The 17,577-nt window shown below is 42.7% G+C and overlaps 2 protein-coding genes and 1 non-coding gene across 5 annotated transcripts in view; 2 read left to right on the forward strand and 1 right to left on the reverse strand.

The window, feature by feature from the left end:
* Positions 1–162: 162 nt before the first annotated feature.
* Positions 163–10,572, forward strand: RPL5 (ribosomal protein L5). 2 transcript variants are annotated; one of them, XM_075936548.2, is made up of 8 exons: positions 163–317; positions 1,439–1,508; positions 1,602–1,717; positions 3,966–4,100; positions 4,523–4,725; positions 5,938–6,115; positions 8,870–8,958; positions 10,411–10,572. In XM_075936548.2, the coding sequence occupies exons 1-8, from the start codon at positions 315–317 to the stop codon at positions 10,508–10,510; spliced, it is 894 nt and encodes a 297-aa protein (XP_075792663.2). In that variant the 5' UTR covers positions 163–314; the 3' UTR covers positions 10,511–10,572. The 2 variants fall into 2 exon arrangements, with proteins under 2 accessions (XP_075792663.2, XP_006114225.3); XM_006114163.5 differs by lacking the exon at positions 163–317 and having other exon boundaries at positions 1,406–1,508.
* Positions 5,627–5,722, forward strand: LOC112544286 (small nucleolar RNA SNORD21). Its single transcript, XR_003087617.1, has one exon. It is a non-coding gene; the product is annotated as a small nucleolar RNA SNORD21 (small nucleolar RNA).
* Positions 10,573–13,563: 2,991 nt separating the features above from the next.
* DIPK1A (divergent protein kinase domain 1A) overlaps positions 13,564–17,577 on the reverse strand; it is a 29,924-nt gene continuing 25,910 nt past the window's right edge. For both annotated transcript variants that reach the window (XM_075936546.2, XM_075936545.2), the window contains one exon: positions 13,564–16,680. In XM_075936546.2, coding sequence (XP_075792661.1) covers positions 15,868–16,680 — 813 coding nt within the window. In that variant the 3' untranslated portion in view covers positions 13,564–15,867. The remainder of the gene's footprint in view (positions 16,681–17,577) is intronic.

Raw genomic sequence — 17,577 nt, forward strand, 5'->3', positions numbered from 1 at the left:
GGGAGCCGAGAGGGGGTAGGTGGGGCACCCAGAGCTGTCGAGGGACCAGCAGGGCCTTTGGCAGGAGCCTTCCACAGCGCTCAGGGCTCCAAGGTGCGATGTCTCCGCCTCCCCGGAGAGGGCACCAACCTCTCTTCCGCGACGCTGGCGCGCTGGGCGGCTCTCTTGAGGCGGCGGCGGCGGCTCCGCCTTGTCGACCAGGCTAGGTGCTGCGGCTGCGCAGTGGGCGCGGCCTTTTCCCCCAGTGCTACGGGCCGTAGACGTTGCGCTGAGCGGGCCCCGGCCTAAGCCGAGACGGGACAGAGCCTGGCGCTATGGTCAGTACCGCGCGCCAGGGGCCCAGCCGGGATGGGGGCAGTTGGGGTCGGTGCCCCGCGCCCGCTGCAGCCGCCAGCGGGGCTCCCGCCGGCCCGATGGACTCTGATTGTGGAGGCGACCGGGCCCGGCGGCAGCAGCTTCCAGCGTGGCCTAATGGCTGCCCCCGCCGCTCGGGCCCGCTGCTGCCGGCAGGGCGGGCGGCTCCCCGCGGGCAGTAGCGCTGGCACGAGCCTCGCACAGCGCCTCAGCTGCGGGCTCCGCAGGCCCAGTCCCTCGGCGCCGGCTATCCGGGCTGTAGGGAGCGGCGGGCCGGGTGTCTCCGCCATGTCTCCTCCCCGGTGCGGCGCGGCAGAGCGCCGGGCTCTCGCGGCTCCGCGTGGCAGCCCTTGAGCCGCGCGTGCAAGGCCTCGGCCTGGCGCCCAGCGTAGGAACAGAGCCGGGCTCGGCGCTGCCTCTTAAGTGCGAGTGAGACGGGAGGGGGTAGGGCTGGTGTTCTGGGTTATACCAGGGGCAAAACAAAGCACTTGCCTTTCCCGTCTCTCTGGGTGGCTGTGGAAATGCTCCCCCATCTCCAGCAACTGGCTTTAAATTCGGCAGCGCAGGGTCATGCCATTATTGTTTTCCTTTCCCCCGAATCAAAGTTGGGCTTTGATGCAAATGTACCAACTTAATGTGGTCAGCAATAAGTGTTGAAGACTTTTCTTACCACGTTGATGTTAAAGCTGCTAAATGTCCTTTTGGCATTATTAGTTGGCTTAAGAGCAGGTTTGATTGTGAAAATAAGTATCACTACATGGTAATAAGTGATATTTGTTTACTTGAGTAACGTAGTTTTAAGAAGCATCTGGGTAGTGGATATTTATATATTTGAATAGCCTCTCTGCTGTATTTCTCTATCTCACGTGAATCTACATGAAACACAAGATGTACCTTAAGATAGAGAGTGCAGTTTCCTTTCCTTTCTTCCCTTGGGATAACTTACAGTTAGTCTCAGAAAACACTGTACAACCCACCTTTTTACCCTCCCAATCGCAACACTTATAATTCATGATAGCCATAAGAAGACTTCTTGGTACTGTCCTAATTGTGTCTGGTTGTAATTATGTTCTCTTTGTTCAAGGGGTTTGTAAAAGTTGTCAAGAATAAGGCCTACTTCAAGAGGTACCAAGTGAAATTCAGGAGAAGGAGAGGTACGGTTTTTCCATAGCTCAAAAGTAAACTATATTGATACGAGGCCATGTTGTTTGTTTCTCATGTCCATACAAACACTATTGTCTTCTCAGAGGGAAAGACTGATTATTATGCCCGTAAGCGTTTGGTGATTCAAGATAAAAACAAATACAACACCCCTAAATACAGGATGATAGTACGTGTTACCAACAGAGATATTATCTGCCAGGTAAGGATTCTTTGCTTGCTTGTCTACTAGGGGGTGGTGCCCCCTGATCGCTAAGCTCGCCAAACCCCTTTGAGGGTAAGCAAGCCTGGCTTGCCTGCCAGAGAGGGAGGTACAAGAGGCCAGGGCTTTGGCCATGATGTGGGGGTGAGAGGCCGGGTCTGGTGTGGTCCCGAGCCTTCCCCTCCCCAGCAGCTGGGTGTGGCGCAGACCCTGGCCCTCTCCACAGCACCACATGCCTCTCTGCAATCGGCCTCTGGCGCAGAGTGTCAGGGTTTTCTTCTTTCCCCGCTCACCAGCAGGAAGCCAGATAATCTTGTGGGGGCAGGAGGGTGTTCCAGGCATGCGGCAGCTCCAGCACACCTGGCCCAAGCAGCCGGAGGTGGCGGTTCCCCACTGGGTCCCGGAGTGTTGGGGCCCCCAAATGCAGCAAGGAGCCGCTGCTGCCGCCCCCTGGCCCTCCTTCGGGGAAGCCAGGAGCCAGTGGGAAGCCCAAGATGCCCCCTGAGGGCAGGAGGAGAACCCTGAGCCATGACTGCCTCTTCTCCTTCTGGGGCCTCTGTTGAGGCTGAGGGGCAGGGTGACATGATGATGTCATCCTGTCTCCCTGCAGTAAAAACTTTCTTTAATACATAGAGAAATAACACTTTCCAAAATATACTGTCTTTTCAATCTTTGCGCCAGGGGTCTCAAATTCCTTGCCTGATGGGTCACCCCTAGTCAGGCAGTTGTGCAGCCTGGGATTCCTGGCAGGGTGTGGAGGAAGCCTGTCTGTTTTTGTGTCCCCGTCCCCCCCCCAAAATCCCACCCCTTCCCACAATTGCCCTGACCTCTGCTTGTCCTCCCCTGGGCACTCCCATCACTGGAGAGGGGGATGCGGCCTTTGGGGTCTCTGGGAAGCCCGGGTGTGGGTAGCAGCACCTGTCAGGGCCCTCCACGACTCGCACCCCCCCGATGGCTGCAGTGCACCAGGTCTCCCAGTAAACCCCGAGGCTGCATTCCTCTGCGGATGGGGTCCCATAGAGGGGGAAGGACTTGCGGGAGAGGAAGAGCTTGGGGCCTGGCCTGCCAGAACTCTTGGACTGGATTGTGCCGTGGGTCGAGAGTTTGAAACTCCTGCTTTACAGTAAGGTGGAGGATAAAAGCAACTCTGTTTTCTAAGGCCTGGTTAACTGGTATAGCAATATCTGTTAGTCATTTAAAGACTATACTACAGTCAGTTTGAAGAAAATAAGACAACAGAAAACTACTGTAAAAGTGCAGAATACCTACAAATGTTGCACATGACCCTCAGTCCTCTGCCACTTTTAAAAACATTTTCTTTCATCTTGTTAGCTGAAAGTACCATAGAAATACAGGAAATATCTGAATTCAGAGGAAGAGTGAAATTGATTAAATGTCACTGCTGTCAAATACACAAAAGTTGAAACTAGGAAAGGTTGTAATCTTAGCCATTGCATTTTAATTCCCCCTGAACCCTACCATTACAAGTGACTTTGTTTCTATTTGTCAGTTTAGCTCTGATGCCATAGCAAAAACAGTATTGAGATTACATTATCACTAGGGATGTAAAAATGTGTTTAAGTAAATGTGTAATTGCTGAAAATGTCAGTGTTTACACGTGTGGAGGGGTGCTCCCTGGAAGCTGATGAAGAGGCACTGAGAGGGGGAAGATTGTGTGTAACTGTGAAGGTTAATTGATAAGCACAGGCCCACTGGTTAACCATGTATAGGTTTACACTTTCACATCCCTAATTATCACAGAACTATACTGCAACTTATTACATCAGGGAGGCTTTTTGCATAATTACAGGGTGAATTATGCTGTGCATTTCATCAAAAAGAAAACTTAGGATGTTTGGGAGTTGTCTGTGTCAGTGAATCCCAGTTCCATTTACTGTCTACAATAGATGTCCTCTTAAAATGACTTGTTATATTGCAGTCTCAAACCTCCTTGTGAAGGGAGAGCTAAATAACTTGGTTAAGACTCCATTTACACTCACTTACCTAAAGTGAGGAAAAAAAGGCGTTCCACTGTTTTGATGAGGACTGATTTCTGTGCCTTTACAATTTTGAGATCTGCTTTTAAGCCTTTTGTCATCAGAAATACGTTTTAAATGAGGAAAGATAGGAAGAATTTAGTTGTATACTTTTGTATTCCCGAAATCTTGGCAGTACTCCCATTTACTTTAGTAGGATTTCCACAATGTTGTTGTCAGTGTGAAAATGCTAACATTTATTTTGTTGTCAGATTGCATATGCCAGGATTGAAGGCGATATGATAGTTTGTGCTGCGTACTCTCATGAGTTGCCAAAATATGGCATCAAAGTTGGTTTGACCAATTATGCTGCAGCCTATTGTACAGGTCTGCTGCTGGCCCGCAGGGTAGGTACCCATTAAACTTATATATAAATATCAAAAGGCTTGCTTTGATAAATGAGTAGAAAATTAACACGTATGTACCTCTGACTTATTTGGTATGTGTTCTAAATATATATTTTTTTAAACCCTGAATGTGTAGATTGATTTGATTAGCCAGTGTAGCTGTCTAATTGCATGGGTGGTCTAAAGTATGCACAGATTTATTTAGTACCTGCAGTTAAAAACTTTTTTAGGTAACAATGTGCATTATTACTGAGAGTGCACCTATGTAGAATACATTCATACTGCCACACATACAGAATCAAGTTTTATGATGATTGTCTTGCAACACGAAAACACCTTTTTTTGGTTCTTATATCAAAGAACCTAAATATGGAGAGAACTCTGGAGGAAGACATATTTACACTGCATCGTTCCTGTTACAGCTTTTGAACAAATTTGGCCTTGATAAGATTTATGAAGGCCAAGTTGAAGTGACTGGTGATGAATACAATGTGGAAAGTGTGGATGGACAGCCTGGTGCTTTTACATGCTACCTGGATGCAGGTCTTGCCAGAACTACCACTGGAAACAAAGTCTTCGGTGCGCTAAAGGGTGCAGTGGATGGCGGCCTGTCCATCCCTCATAGGTAACTTAATCTCAGATAAATTGGTCACAGGGGACTTTAAAAATGGAGAGTTCACACTTTATATGCATTGTAGTAATATTTTAACTTCTTGTTAGGTTACTTGAATTCAGTGTGGAGTGACCATGTTAGTGGTAATCTGGTTTAATTCCAAGTAGTATTCACTTATTTTCAGTAAATGTTATTGACACTCCTCCCAAGGACTCAAAGTTATGGGAGAAAAATAAATGCTTATTTCCATAGAGTTTAGTAAAATACAGCAATATAATCACCTTTTACTTTGACTATCTATTGGCTGCTGTTAAGCAGGCTAAACACTTCTTACCATTCATATTGCCATAGAAACAGTTAGTAAAATGTAATTCCTTTTAATTCTCTGGTTTAACTCCTATTGTGAGATTTTTCTATTTTGAGAAATTATGTACTCTAGGTTCGAAATGATCATTGGCAGGGCTCGCCAAACCGTGGTGAGCCCCGCTTGCCAGCCACGCTGTCCAGCGATCTGCATATGTGCAGATCGTTCTGCGCATGCGCAGATCGCCTGAACCCGGCTCTTCCGGGTTGCAATCTACTCCATACGGGCGAGTAGATTGTATTATTTGTCAAGCCCTGATCATTGGTCTTAAACCCTTTATACAACTATTAGTGGAAACTTGGGCCAGACTCTAAAATTCATCTACATTGGTGGCACAGGTTTCTGGGTAAGTCCTGGCAATCTCTGCATTAAGCTAGGATCAGTGAATGATCATGACTCGAGGTGGTTGTCAGCATTTCCTAATTTTAGTGTTTGCTTTTATTAATAAAGTTGTGAAAAATAGTCTGCAAACAGTAGCTAGGATAACTTGATGGAAAGAGGGGTAGTTCAGTATTGGCTGCTTTCTTTTTTGGGCTGTTTAACTTGGCTGCTATATGATGATACCCCAATGACTGAGCAGTCTGTAGTTGGTCCTCAGTCTGTGTGAGATGTATGTCATTGTTTCAAGACGGGACTGATGGCAGCTGAAGATATCATCTTGCAAATTCATTTCTTAATTTAATCTTACAGAAAGCATCTGTTACCTATGTTAAATGTTTTTTCTTTGGTCACACTTTCCAGCTACCTCTATGGGGGCTGTTTTGTGTCAGTCACTTGAGACCTGTAGAACTGTGGCTTCATAAATCAGCCTTGATTAAGTGATGTATTCTGACCACTAACTTATAACTCATGTTTCATAGCACCAAACGTTTCCCTGGTTATGACTCAGAAAGCAAAGAATTTAACGCAGAGGTTCATCGCAAGCACATCATGGGTCAGAATGTTGCAGGTTACATGCGTTACCTGATGGAGGAGGATGAAGATGCTTACAAAAAACAGTTCTCCCAGTATATAAAGAACAGTGTAACACCTGACATGGTAAGACGTTGTCTGTAAATTAATTGCATTTTAGTAGTGGCATTAAAAGATCATTTGTCTTGTTTAAAATTGATGCTGGTGATGCAAATACTTTTCCATTGCAATATAATGTGGACCATCTATATAGCATGTTATCAGATCAAAGGGATACTCCAATGCCAGGCTCCTGTGCAAGCCTAGTGCTATGATTCTAAAAAGCTGGACACATTTCCTGAACCCAGAACAGCTGCTCATAAAGGCTAAACATATGGCCTCTCTAGTCATACTGTATGCTTCATGCACCAAAAAGATGCTGAAGTTGGAGCTATCAAAAATCTTAACAGCTTGTTAAATGTCTTGCTTGACAAATATCAGAGCAAGGAACAATCTACTTTTTCCCATGACACTGTGGTCTGCCAGAATAACTCACTAACTTTCTTCTTACTAACTTCCTTGCCAGTGGGTCTTGTCTCTTACTCGTATGTTTTTTTCCCCTTATTTCACTGTCACTTCTGAGGCCAGGTACTCTACGGCTGAAGGTTGGCTTAAGTTAAGAAATTCCAGCTACGTAAAAAACTGGAGTTGATGTACCTTCAGCGCCATCCTCACAGCATAGGTCAACGGAAGAAAAGCTGCTGTCTACTGCTCTTACTCCTGATGAGGAGTGGGAGTTCCTGCGTTGATGGGAGCACCCTCAGCATTCGATTTAGCAGGTCTTTAGTAGACCCGCTAAATCAACCGCCAGGTCAACCACTGCAGCATCAAATCTTCTCCATAGTCTAGATGTGGCCTGAGCCTCTGAGAAGCTTTTGTTTGTATCACCTGAAAAAAGCTGATCAAATAGCTTTATAATGTGAGAACACTACAGACTGCCCTTGTTAGTTTAAGTATTGTTATGTTAGTATCTTGTAAATCATTTTGCTAATGTGTTCTAACGTCTGGTCTTAAAATAACTCCAACTAAAATTTAGTATACTAAATATTTAGGACATTCCATTTAAAAATTACATTGAAACTTTGACATTTATAATATAACTTTTTTATTCTCTGATGCTGTCTATGCAGTTTATATTGCCATGAAGTGTGTAGTCTGTAAACTTTTTTTTTTAAATTGCCCATAAACTAGATATGCTAAAGAGCTGTATGCTTACCAGCTCCTTTTGGGCGGGATCTACGTAAAAAGTTTCACTGAAATAGCCAAAGGTATGTCAGTGCTACAGATCTTACAGTGCAGCTATGCCACTATAAAGTTTCCTGTGTGGCTGCTCTATGTTGATGGCATAACTAAACCACCCCAATGAGTGATGATAGCTATGTCAGTGGGAGATGCTGTCCTGCTGATATAGCACTAAACACATTCATCAGTGTGTGGCTTAAGAATTAGCAACTCAGACTCTACTATTCTCTCACCCTTGTAAAATTTCTGTCTTGATTAAGCTACAGCTGTACAAAACACTACCACTATTGTGAAAAATGACATGGATTTTTTTTTTTTAGTTTATTTCATTTACACATGGCATAGTTAATAATCACTAATTTGAACCAAAACATAACCAAATGTTCCATCAGACATATATAGCCTGGTGAAATTGGCATGACTATTCTTCCTCCCTTGCCTGGGGAAAGCTAAATGTTCCAGTTTAATTTTAAACAACTGCCGGTGCTAGTTCTTAATTTAGGTTGTGAAAGGACAACATTTTGAAAAAGCTGTGCATATAACATGGGGTAGACTTCAGAGAGGATCATCTACTCATTAGGACGTTTGCCCTGGGATTCATGAGACTGATCCAAGTCTCTGTTCCCCTGTAGGCTTCTTGTGACCTTGACCAACTCACATATTCCTTGTCTATACTTACCTGGAAAGACAAATTAAGATATGCAAGTTCAGCTATGTTAATTGCATATCTGGAGTTGATGTACCTTAATTTGACCTTCAGCGTTGTCTCCACAGTGGGAGTGGAAGCAAATGCTCCCCGACTTCCCTTACTCCTTGTGAATCGAGGCGTACTGGCATTGTTGTGGGGTACCCTCAATGTTCAATTTAGTGGGTCTTTAGTAGATCTTCCCGGTGGCATTTAATATCCCTACCATTTGATAAGTTTGGAAGAATAAAGGTTCTAGTGTATAATCTGTAGTGCATGTTTGTATGCACATTCCTACGGGAGTTTCAGGCTTACTGCCTTTGAACTGCATCTTAGACTTCATCTGCACTGACACTTGTCATTCAGTGATGTGGGGAAAAAAAAGCTGTCTTCCTGAATGACAAGTGTTAGCAATGAAAAGGGCCAGTGTGGATAGTGCTTCATCAGCAGGAACTGTGATCCTGGCAATGCAGCTACTGCCTCTTGTTGGAGATGGTTTTATTTTGTCCTGGAAAAAGTTCTCCCCATGGTGACTGAGCGGTCACACAGTGCACCTTACAACACCATGGATGTAGCAGAATAGCTGTGTCATTTAAGGTATACAGTGTAGACCTAGCCTTACTCTGTGGGCTGTTGCTGCCCCCTGCCTTGTGTGTCTAGCATCCCATTGTTAAATTGCATACAAGTTACTTTTCCAGGGTGGGGGGGAGATGTAGTGTTTTAGGAGGTTGTGTTCTGTTCCGAGTCTGCTTTAGACCTTTCTGTAGGACTGATGCAAATGTTGAGAGATCACATTTGACCTTAACATTCTTTCTTTAATCACTGATATGTTGTTGGGAGTGGGATAATTCTGAACTTATATGTGCTGAATGAACATTCTTGATCTGATTGGGGGTATATTGTATTTCTTGCAGATGGAGGAGATGTATAAAAAAGCCCATGCTGGTATACGGGAGAATCCAGTCCATGAAAAGAAACCGAAGAGAGAAGTTAAAAAGAAGAGGTAAACTTTTTCCTCCTTAGGGGTGTGACTGGGTAACTGCTTACCCAGTAGTCCCACTGCTACACAACTTAGAATTATTTGCCTTGGCAGTAAACTGGATACTACCGTTGAAAACAGGGTGCACTTTTATAATCTGACCAAACCTTGTTGTGATACCAACTAATCCATTGTCTTAACCCCAGAAAGAAAATTAAAAGTTATGAATGTAAGAGCTTAACCACTTTACAAGAATGGATGAGCATTGACTTATTGGTTAATGGTTAAACTCTGTCTAAGGTCCCACCTGCCAACTCGGGGTGTAGAGTTTCTCCTTGCTTGGCGCCTGGTGCCAGAGGCACTGCTGGAGCCAGATCTGGGATGCTGCTGCCATCCCATGCCAGGACTCTGTAGCTACTTGACATTCCAGGGACCCACTGGGCTGTTGGGCTCCCCAACTGTGGTTGGACCCTGCTGCTGCCTCGGGTCCTAGCTGCTGACCATGTGAGAGAGACTGCTGCCACCACACCTGGAGCTCTGCTGCTGCTCATCATCCTGGCACAGCTGTGGTCTCTCTGGGTTGCCAGCTCCATGCCCAGCATTTTGGGTGGCAACATCCCGAGGCATGGGGTGGCAGCCAGGATCCTGCACTCCCTGGGTTGCTTGTCAGTGGCAAAGTTTCAGGTGCGGGTCTGGGAGCCAGCACTGCTCCAGGATCTTCTATACCTGTAGGTTCCCAGAGAAACATTAACCGTAGAACTTAGATCAAAGGATGTTAAGGAATGGGTATTTGCTTAATCATGTAGTCGATACAGTCTGTATCAACTACACAGTGAGTTGATAAGGGGAAGCTCACTCTGGGATCGCTGTTGTTCTTACTACACTTAAAATGCAGAGGCACAGTGGTCCCCAACCATCATGAGCTGGGACTGCTCATTCCTGACTCATGCCAGGAAGAGCAGCCAGGGCTTGCCGTAGATGGTGACTGCTGCCAGAGTAGCCTCCTCCTCTACCCCTGCCTCTGGGGGGGGGGGAAGAGGAGGAGGAGGGGCAGGGCAGTGGCACTGTGGAGATGGTCTGTGGGGGGGGGGGGGGGGGGAGAGACCAGCTTTTAATCCAGCTCTCCCTCCAGCACTGTTTTTTCTCTCTCTCTCTCTTCCTCCCCTCCCGCCCCCGCCTCTGTATGAGGGGTGGGGGAGAGCAAGTAGTTGAGTTTTCTACTCAACTATCTGATAAGCTTATGCTTATCGAGTAGTTGACTACTCGCTTACATCCCTACTTTGATCAGTTACATAGTTACTGTTTTTATACTGTATTTTATATCCCTAATTAGAGTACTATAGGAACACTCAAACAGTGTTTCCTATACATAATATAAATCTTACACTCATTCCTTAAGGTCAGGTAGCTCCTGGCATTTTGATCTCTAGATTTATTATTACTGCCTTATGTATTTATACCATGTTTACATTGCAGATGGAACCGTCCCAAGTTGTCCCTTGCCCAGAAGAAAGATCGTGTTGCTCAGAAGAAGGCTAGCTTCCTCAGGGACCAGGAACGTGCAGCTGATAGCTAAGATCTCTTCCACAATTTTCTATGAAGACTTTGAAAAGTAAAATAAATTTATTGAACCAGCAACTGTGTAGCATTGGCTTATTAAGATTTGATCTAAAGATGCTTTATCTAAATAAAGTCCAAATAGAGTAAGATGCTTACAAAACTAGATTCTGCGGTATTGGAACAGGAGATGATTGTCTTCAAGGTAAGTTAGTATGCCTAAAGATTCTTCCAACGTGTACTGCATTTCAGAACTCACTGGATAACATTGTAAAGTTTCATTTTGTCATCTATAGAGTTCCTCACCCTGTGACTCTTTGGCACTAGCTCTATTTCCCATACTATACCTTTGTCTGTAGTTGTACTGGAATTAGCTTTAGTTAGAAAGTAAGGTGAGATTTTTAAATACTCCACCTGCAAGTCATAGGCATTGGTGATCTGTAGATAACTCAAAAGGAAATTAGTGTTAATTAAATGGATTTATGTATGTACAATAACAAAACCTGCTGAAGAATGTGTACTTAATAGTGGCACTCAGTGTGCCTATAAACGGCACATGTGACTGCAAGTTAGAAACTGTACCTGTCTCATTGTGGCCCCATCAGGGCTGTACTCTACTCAGTGATGTGTAATACCACACCCTCCTCTCATGTGGCATGAAGTCCCTTTTCCACTCATAGATGACAGGGAGGGGGTGGTGGAAGAGCTCCTTCAGTGCCCATACTGCAGTATTAGCCCAGCTGGGGAAGGGTCTGGAGCTGCAATCAGAAGGGGCCAAAGAACCACATCTCTGGCCAATAGTTGGTCTCCAGAGATATGGCAGTTGCTCCTTGCAAAGGGGGTCTGAAACAGCTGTCCTGGGGAAGTGGCAGTTTTAATACATACAGACCCCTTGCAGAGACTCCTAACTGGCATTCCACCTTAATTCTTCCTTGAGCAACTGTAAACTTGCTCAAGAACAAATGCAGTGTTCAGGGGATTGGATAGCTCATTAAATACCAAGAAAGTTTCAAGGAATGTTGGTGGCAATGCTAGTATATAAGGTTGCTTGCAGAATTCTTGAAATTAATTAGCAACTGAGTAATGGTAATACTGATGTGCCATGAGAAGATTTCCCTGGACTAACTTTTTTTATCTACATAAATATTAGATAATTAAGTGGGATATCTTGAACCATCCTTTACCAATGTTGACTTTAATCTCTATTTAGTACAGGCTAATTCCATATTTAAACACCTCACTTAGAGATTAATTTAATGGATGAACTGTCCAGGAAGAAAAAGAATTGTAACATCTTGTGGCCAGTAATGCTATACAGAGTGAAAGTTGACGAATGACAAAAGCAGAGGAAGAAAAGTTTGCTGTCACCTAGAGCACAATGGAAAAGTAAATGTGAAAGACAGTGATTTCCAAACTTTGTAAGGTTAGTTGGAAGTTTCTCCATACACATGTAAGAACTGCTTTTGTACCTCCCTAAAGGAAAGATGCAGCTGGTTAAAGTACAGTTTCAATAGTGACCTATAGTAGCAAGGGGACAAAATGTCCTGAGTTAAGTGTTGGTGCTGCTAGTTTTTCTGAGTTGACTCAAGAATCTCCCTCTATTGAAACATTTTCATTATCACTACATGCTATAATTGCCTTTGCTAGCAGTCTAGAATGTTAGATATCAGATTTTTGGGGTCTTGGCATGAGCGATTTCAGGCTAGCTGCAGATCCATGACACTAAACTAGTTTATGCTGAAGCTGGATGTTTTACATGATCACGAGTTGGGAACTTTAAGCAAAAGCTCTAAAGCAGGATTCTATTACTGAGGAATACAGTAGATCAGGGCTGGGGTACCTGAAGCTCACAGCCTATTGAGGTTTTTGTTTACTAGGTGCAGAATTACCTGATTCTGGTTTCAGGCCACTGTTCCTGCTATTAAAACAAGTGTATATGACCTTGCATGCTGATTTCACACAACACCCATGTGCTCCAGCTGCATCCAGTCAAAGCACTGCTCTGGTAAATTTGGCACACTTTGCAAATTCTGTGGTTGCAAGTGAAGCTAGCAAGATGACCATAGTTCAAGAGACCATCACACTTGCAATAATCTTGCAATCCAGTCTAGCTTGCCTATGCCATTTTAGGTCTTGCAGGCAGGAGTTGAAAAGCAGTAATGCTTTCCACTCACTAGTTCATCTTGCAGTGCAAATGTAAATTTATACATGAGAAAGGTGCAGCAATAGCTAGTATCCAGGATAAGGATATTAGATTAATTTCCATCAACTAGTTAATAGGCACTTCTGCATTCCTCCTTTGAAATGTCACTTCCCTGATAGTCAACTAGGCCTTAGTCCAGCACTAAAACTGATCTGTCAGTCTGTTTTAAACTATTTTTATTAAATGAAACATGAATTGAACAGCATTTAACTTTAGGCCTATTAGTCCCATTAATTGCAATTGCTTAATTACCCCAAAGGGTTCATAACCTAATGCTTTTGTAACATTTAGCGGGCACAACAAGACTGATCTCACAAATCATCAAGTATAGATTTACTATAGTGCTCACATTTTCAAAATGAGTTAAGGGTTCAAGTCCTTTAAAATAACCTCATTTGAATTATTTATCCCTTAATTATTGCTGAAAATGGACAAACAAGATCTGACAGCCTGAGTTACTATATATGCCAGCTTTTAGCAACAATACTGTCCTATCAAAGGGCCCTGTTAAGTCAGCATGTGTGAATATTGTTGAAGTTTTTGCTGACTATATTCCCCCATGTAAGAGGCTTTGCTTTGATCAGCAGGAAAGTGGGGGGGGGGGGGGGGGGAATGAAGCACTGTTTACACTAGCACTTGAGGCAAAATTGTTGCTACAGGGAGAGAAGGAGACTTAAGCACCTATCCATAACAAAAGGTTTGTCATTCTATTGCCAGTGTAGACAAAGCCAAGTGTTGCTCTAGTGACTTGCTCCTTTTCTATCGTTTAAAATCAAATTGAAGTTGGACATCTGAAGTTGGTCTAAAATTCTTTGACAACACCTTTAATTCTTAGACACTTATTAACTTACAAAATAAATACTGTAAAAAAAAGGGAAAGGATTTTTTTATTGTAAACAATTAACATTCTAAATGAAAACTCCTTGACGGTGGTGCAGTAGCAGCCAAAATGTACAATAAACAGCATTGGTGAGAAGTTTCCAGTTATCCCAAAACATTTAGAATATCCATAATACTAGGTTCAATAGTTTACTTCCCAATAGCAATAATAATATTCACATTCAGATTTATCCAGTAAGAAAAAGTGATTGATCTGCCCTCAAAGAGGAGACACCACAGGTCTTATCTTTAAGGAGACAGCAGAAGGTAGACCCTGTAAGAGTCAAATAACTTTACCAAAAAACCCTAAAACAAGAATTAATATTTCCGACAGTATATACAGAAGTGGAAGAAAATAAAATCCTCTAGGGATGTGAAAATTTAACTGGCTAACATGTAAGCATCACCCAAAATGGATACTTGTTCAACTAGTAGGTAGTAGGGGCTGCAGCAGCTCCTCTCCTGTCACAGAGAGGGGCTGCTCCAGACACAGAAGCAGTCTATCTGTGGGGAACCTGGCTGCCCACAGAGCAGCCTCTGCCCATAGGGAGCCCAGGTCTGCCATGAATGGGTTGCTCTGGCAGGAGAGGGTGGTGGAGGGCAGCTGCCCAGCAGTCTGAGGCTGAAGCAGTCCCTAGCCCAGGCCCGGCTTTAGTCAGTTATCCAGTTAAATAATAAACAGGTTAAAAACCAGTTTAACCAATTTACTGAAACATTTCTTAAGTCCTAGTTAAAACAGAAAAGACTTGCAAAGCAGCAAAAAAACACTTTAAATAGTACTTTTGAAATGTCATCGTCCCCTCCCCCCATCTCCCTTGAGCAAGAAGAAGTGAATTAAGTGTTTATGAAGGGTTTGTTACAGGTGAATACCAAGCATAGTCTTCACAAGTGTGTTACACACACAGTCTGCAAAATTTTGTGACTTGAGCCACTCCTGAGCAAAGTCAAGAACTGGCTGACAAATCTGGGGGAGGAGGAATGTGGAATATGGACAAATGGGAGCGGTTTCCCCTCACAAGCCAATCTTCGGTATTCACTCATTGCTTCAGAGAATAAACCTTGCACGCGGTAAACATTTAAAAAAACATGCCAAGGATAATATTTTCACTAATTAATGATTTAGTGCTTAGGTTAAAGAAGAGCCCAAACAAACAAAAAACTCCAAATCTGAACACCTCCAAAGTTTAGAGAAATCAAGATCAGAATCTAGATTGTCTTGTAGCTTAAGCATAGCTCTAATTTAGAGATTTGTTAAAGTAAACCAGGAGAGAATAAATGCAAGACTGATCTTACCACACAAACTTTAGACTGGCTCAGTGTTAGAAGTGTAGTTTCAGATACTTCACTTAGTTTGAGACACTAAACATACTACCTACCCTAATCTATAACTCCTGACCCTTTTAGAATCACCTAGTCCATAAAATCCTTGGCTTCAAATGTGTCTACTGCTTAACCTTCTTTACGTTACTGATATTTCAAGACTCGGCTTTGTAGCTCCTATTATCCCACTGTGTAACAATTTACTGTTCCTGTAGTATATGCAACTTTTAAAATACATAAATGTTTTAAATTCTTAGCTCCCAACTTTGTGTGCTGAACCAGGACCTCTAATTAAGACCTTTTAGCTAACATGGTAACTTTAGAGATGTAAGAAAGTATAAGGTAAAAATGTATATATACAATCTCATACTAAAATACCCAGTTTTCTGGGATAATTTTTAATTGTCACTAAGTTTAGCCATTTTAAAAAAAATTCCATTGTGCAAATTCTGCCATGCTAAGTTATTAGTAAACTTCATTCTCAAAATGTTCAGTTCATTCCAATAAGTCTCTTGAAATCAAGCACATTATTTCTAATAGTAGTGGTGGATCTTTTGGCAAGCATTTGTAACAACTTAAAAAAATAATTCTAAGTGTATATTTATAAATGAATGGGGCAGTCACAGCATTTTAAAAAAAAGTTGAATTAGTCAATTATCGCAGTTAATATTGACAAGGGACCCCAGTTTAAGATTTTGTACAAAAGTGCAAAGGGAAGGCAAGCACATGGTTTTTTATTTCCATGACGGAACAGTCCAATTACAAAGCTGTTGTAACTGTTGCCAGATAATTCATTAAGTTGCACATTCTCTCTCTGCGAAGCACTGTAGTAGTAGTGTTTGCTGGAGTAAGATTTAGGAAAAAGTTAATGAAGTCTAAGTTAAGAAGAAATAATTCAAAAATGCCAAAGAAGCATTTGATAAAAAGTGGTAAGCGTCCTATAGTGGCAACGTTTTCTTCTGTGGTTAAAGATACTAAGAATCATTTGTATGGGATATTTTCTTCCACAATAAAGTTTTTAAGTTGTTCAGTATTAAAGAATGCTCCATTTCCATCTGGTTTGCTGTGACTTTAAGGGCAATACAAGAATACAGTTGTTTCTCTAGCTCTTCATGTATTTCTGATGGAGCACCACGAAGCAGGTAGTCTTTTAGTAAATGGCATACTTTTGCCAAATTGGGCTGAATTACTTCTGTAGTACATTTCATTTTACTTTGGTCACACAGAGTTTTGCAGTCTGTACCATAAACACAGTCCAAGTCAGACTCACAGTGACGATCTTTAATTAATTCTTTCACATTAATTTCTGGCACAATTTTTCTCATATCCACCATTTGCAAGTCATATTTATCATTATAACCCAAGTTTTTGGCACTGGTATCACACATAAGAAAATTCCCATAAGGTCCATGGAAAACATCTTCCACAAATTCTAAAAGCCCTATGGCTATTTTTGCCTTTCTAGGCCATGATGGAGTAAACCACTGGTCCATGCTTCTTCTGAAACTAGAAGGAATAATAAGTTCTAAGATCCATGGAAGGCTTATTCCATAGAGAGAGGTATATTCAACTCTTTCCATCACATAGAGATCCCCACAAAATCCCATCAGTTTTGGGGTGTGTTCTTTATCTTGGAGGATCACCATTAGCAGAAACTCATTTAGCTGCAGAAGAGCCCACGCTGACTTGGCTTCTGGTAAGGAAACTCTGCCATCTTTATTTCCATCAGCAACTGACAGGATGAGATTAACCAGTTCAGAAAGATTTCCCTGTTCACCCAACCTTTTCTAGAAACAACAAATACATATATTTAATTCCATATACGTTTTTTGGTAACATCTGTTAAACTGGTTGTGACCTGTGTTTTTACATTCAAATGAAGTATTTTATCCATTCTTCTCAGCTGCATGTGGAACTGACAGCAGCATCTATGATCATGCTTCGGTTTTTCTGGTTTCGCTAAAAGTTACACATGCAGTGTTTGTAGGACTATACCAAGTGTTCCTTTCATGTGTATGGTGCACTGAAAGTATGTGACTTTCCTTTTTAAAGCCCTCAAAATTCACACCTTGTCCTCAGTAAGGGTATGTCTACACTACAGTTTTGTTGGAAAAACGGCCTCTCTGATAAAACTTGAGGAACATCCACACTGCAATTGTATTCTTTTGCAAGTAAATTGAAAGAACAGAATATTGGTAATCCTCATTCTAGGAGGAAGAACGAAGGCCTTTTTGCAAAAGAGCTCTTTTGCAAAAAGGCATGGGTGGGCAGGGAAAAGGGAGTTTTTTTGGAAGAAGAGGTAAGAGGAAAAAGCACAGGTCCCTGGTGGCTATTCTGTTCATAGCAATCACTGTTTACATGTGAGATATAGTGTCCAGATTGCTCTTTCAAAAAAGGGCATTGCTTTTTCGATGTGCTTTTGCAGTATGGACACTCTTTCGCAAGAAGTTTTTTCAGAAGATCTCTTCCAAAAAAAAGTTTCTTGTGCAAGAAGCCTGTAGTCTAGACCAGTGTTTCTCAACCTGTGCTCCATGAGACATCTCCAGGGACTCCGCAAGGTTGACAAACTGGAAACACTGATAGGTACAACACATACAATCAGTGGACTGCTGGGGCGCAGCATACATTTTTATACGTGTAAAGGGCTCTGAAGCCCAAAAAGTTTGAGAACCGCTGGTCTAGAT

Source organism: Pelodiscus sinensis, chromosome 9, assembly GCF_052426305.1.
Source record: "Pelodiscus sinensis isolate ZL-2025 chromosome 9, ASM5242630v1, whole genome shotgun sequence".
In the NCBI taxonomy this organism is placed as follows: Eukaryota; Metazoa; Chordata; order Testudines; family Trionychidae; genus Pelodiscus; species Pelodiscus sinensis.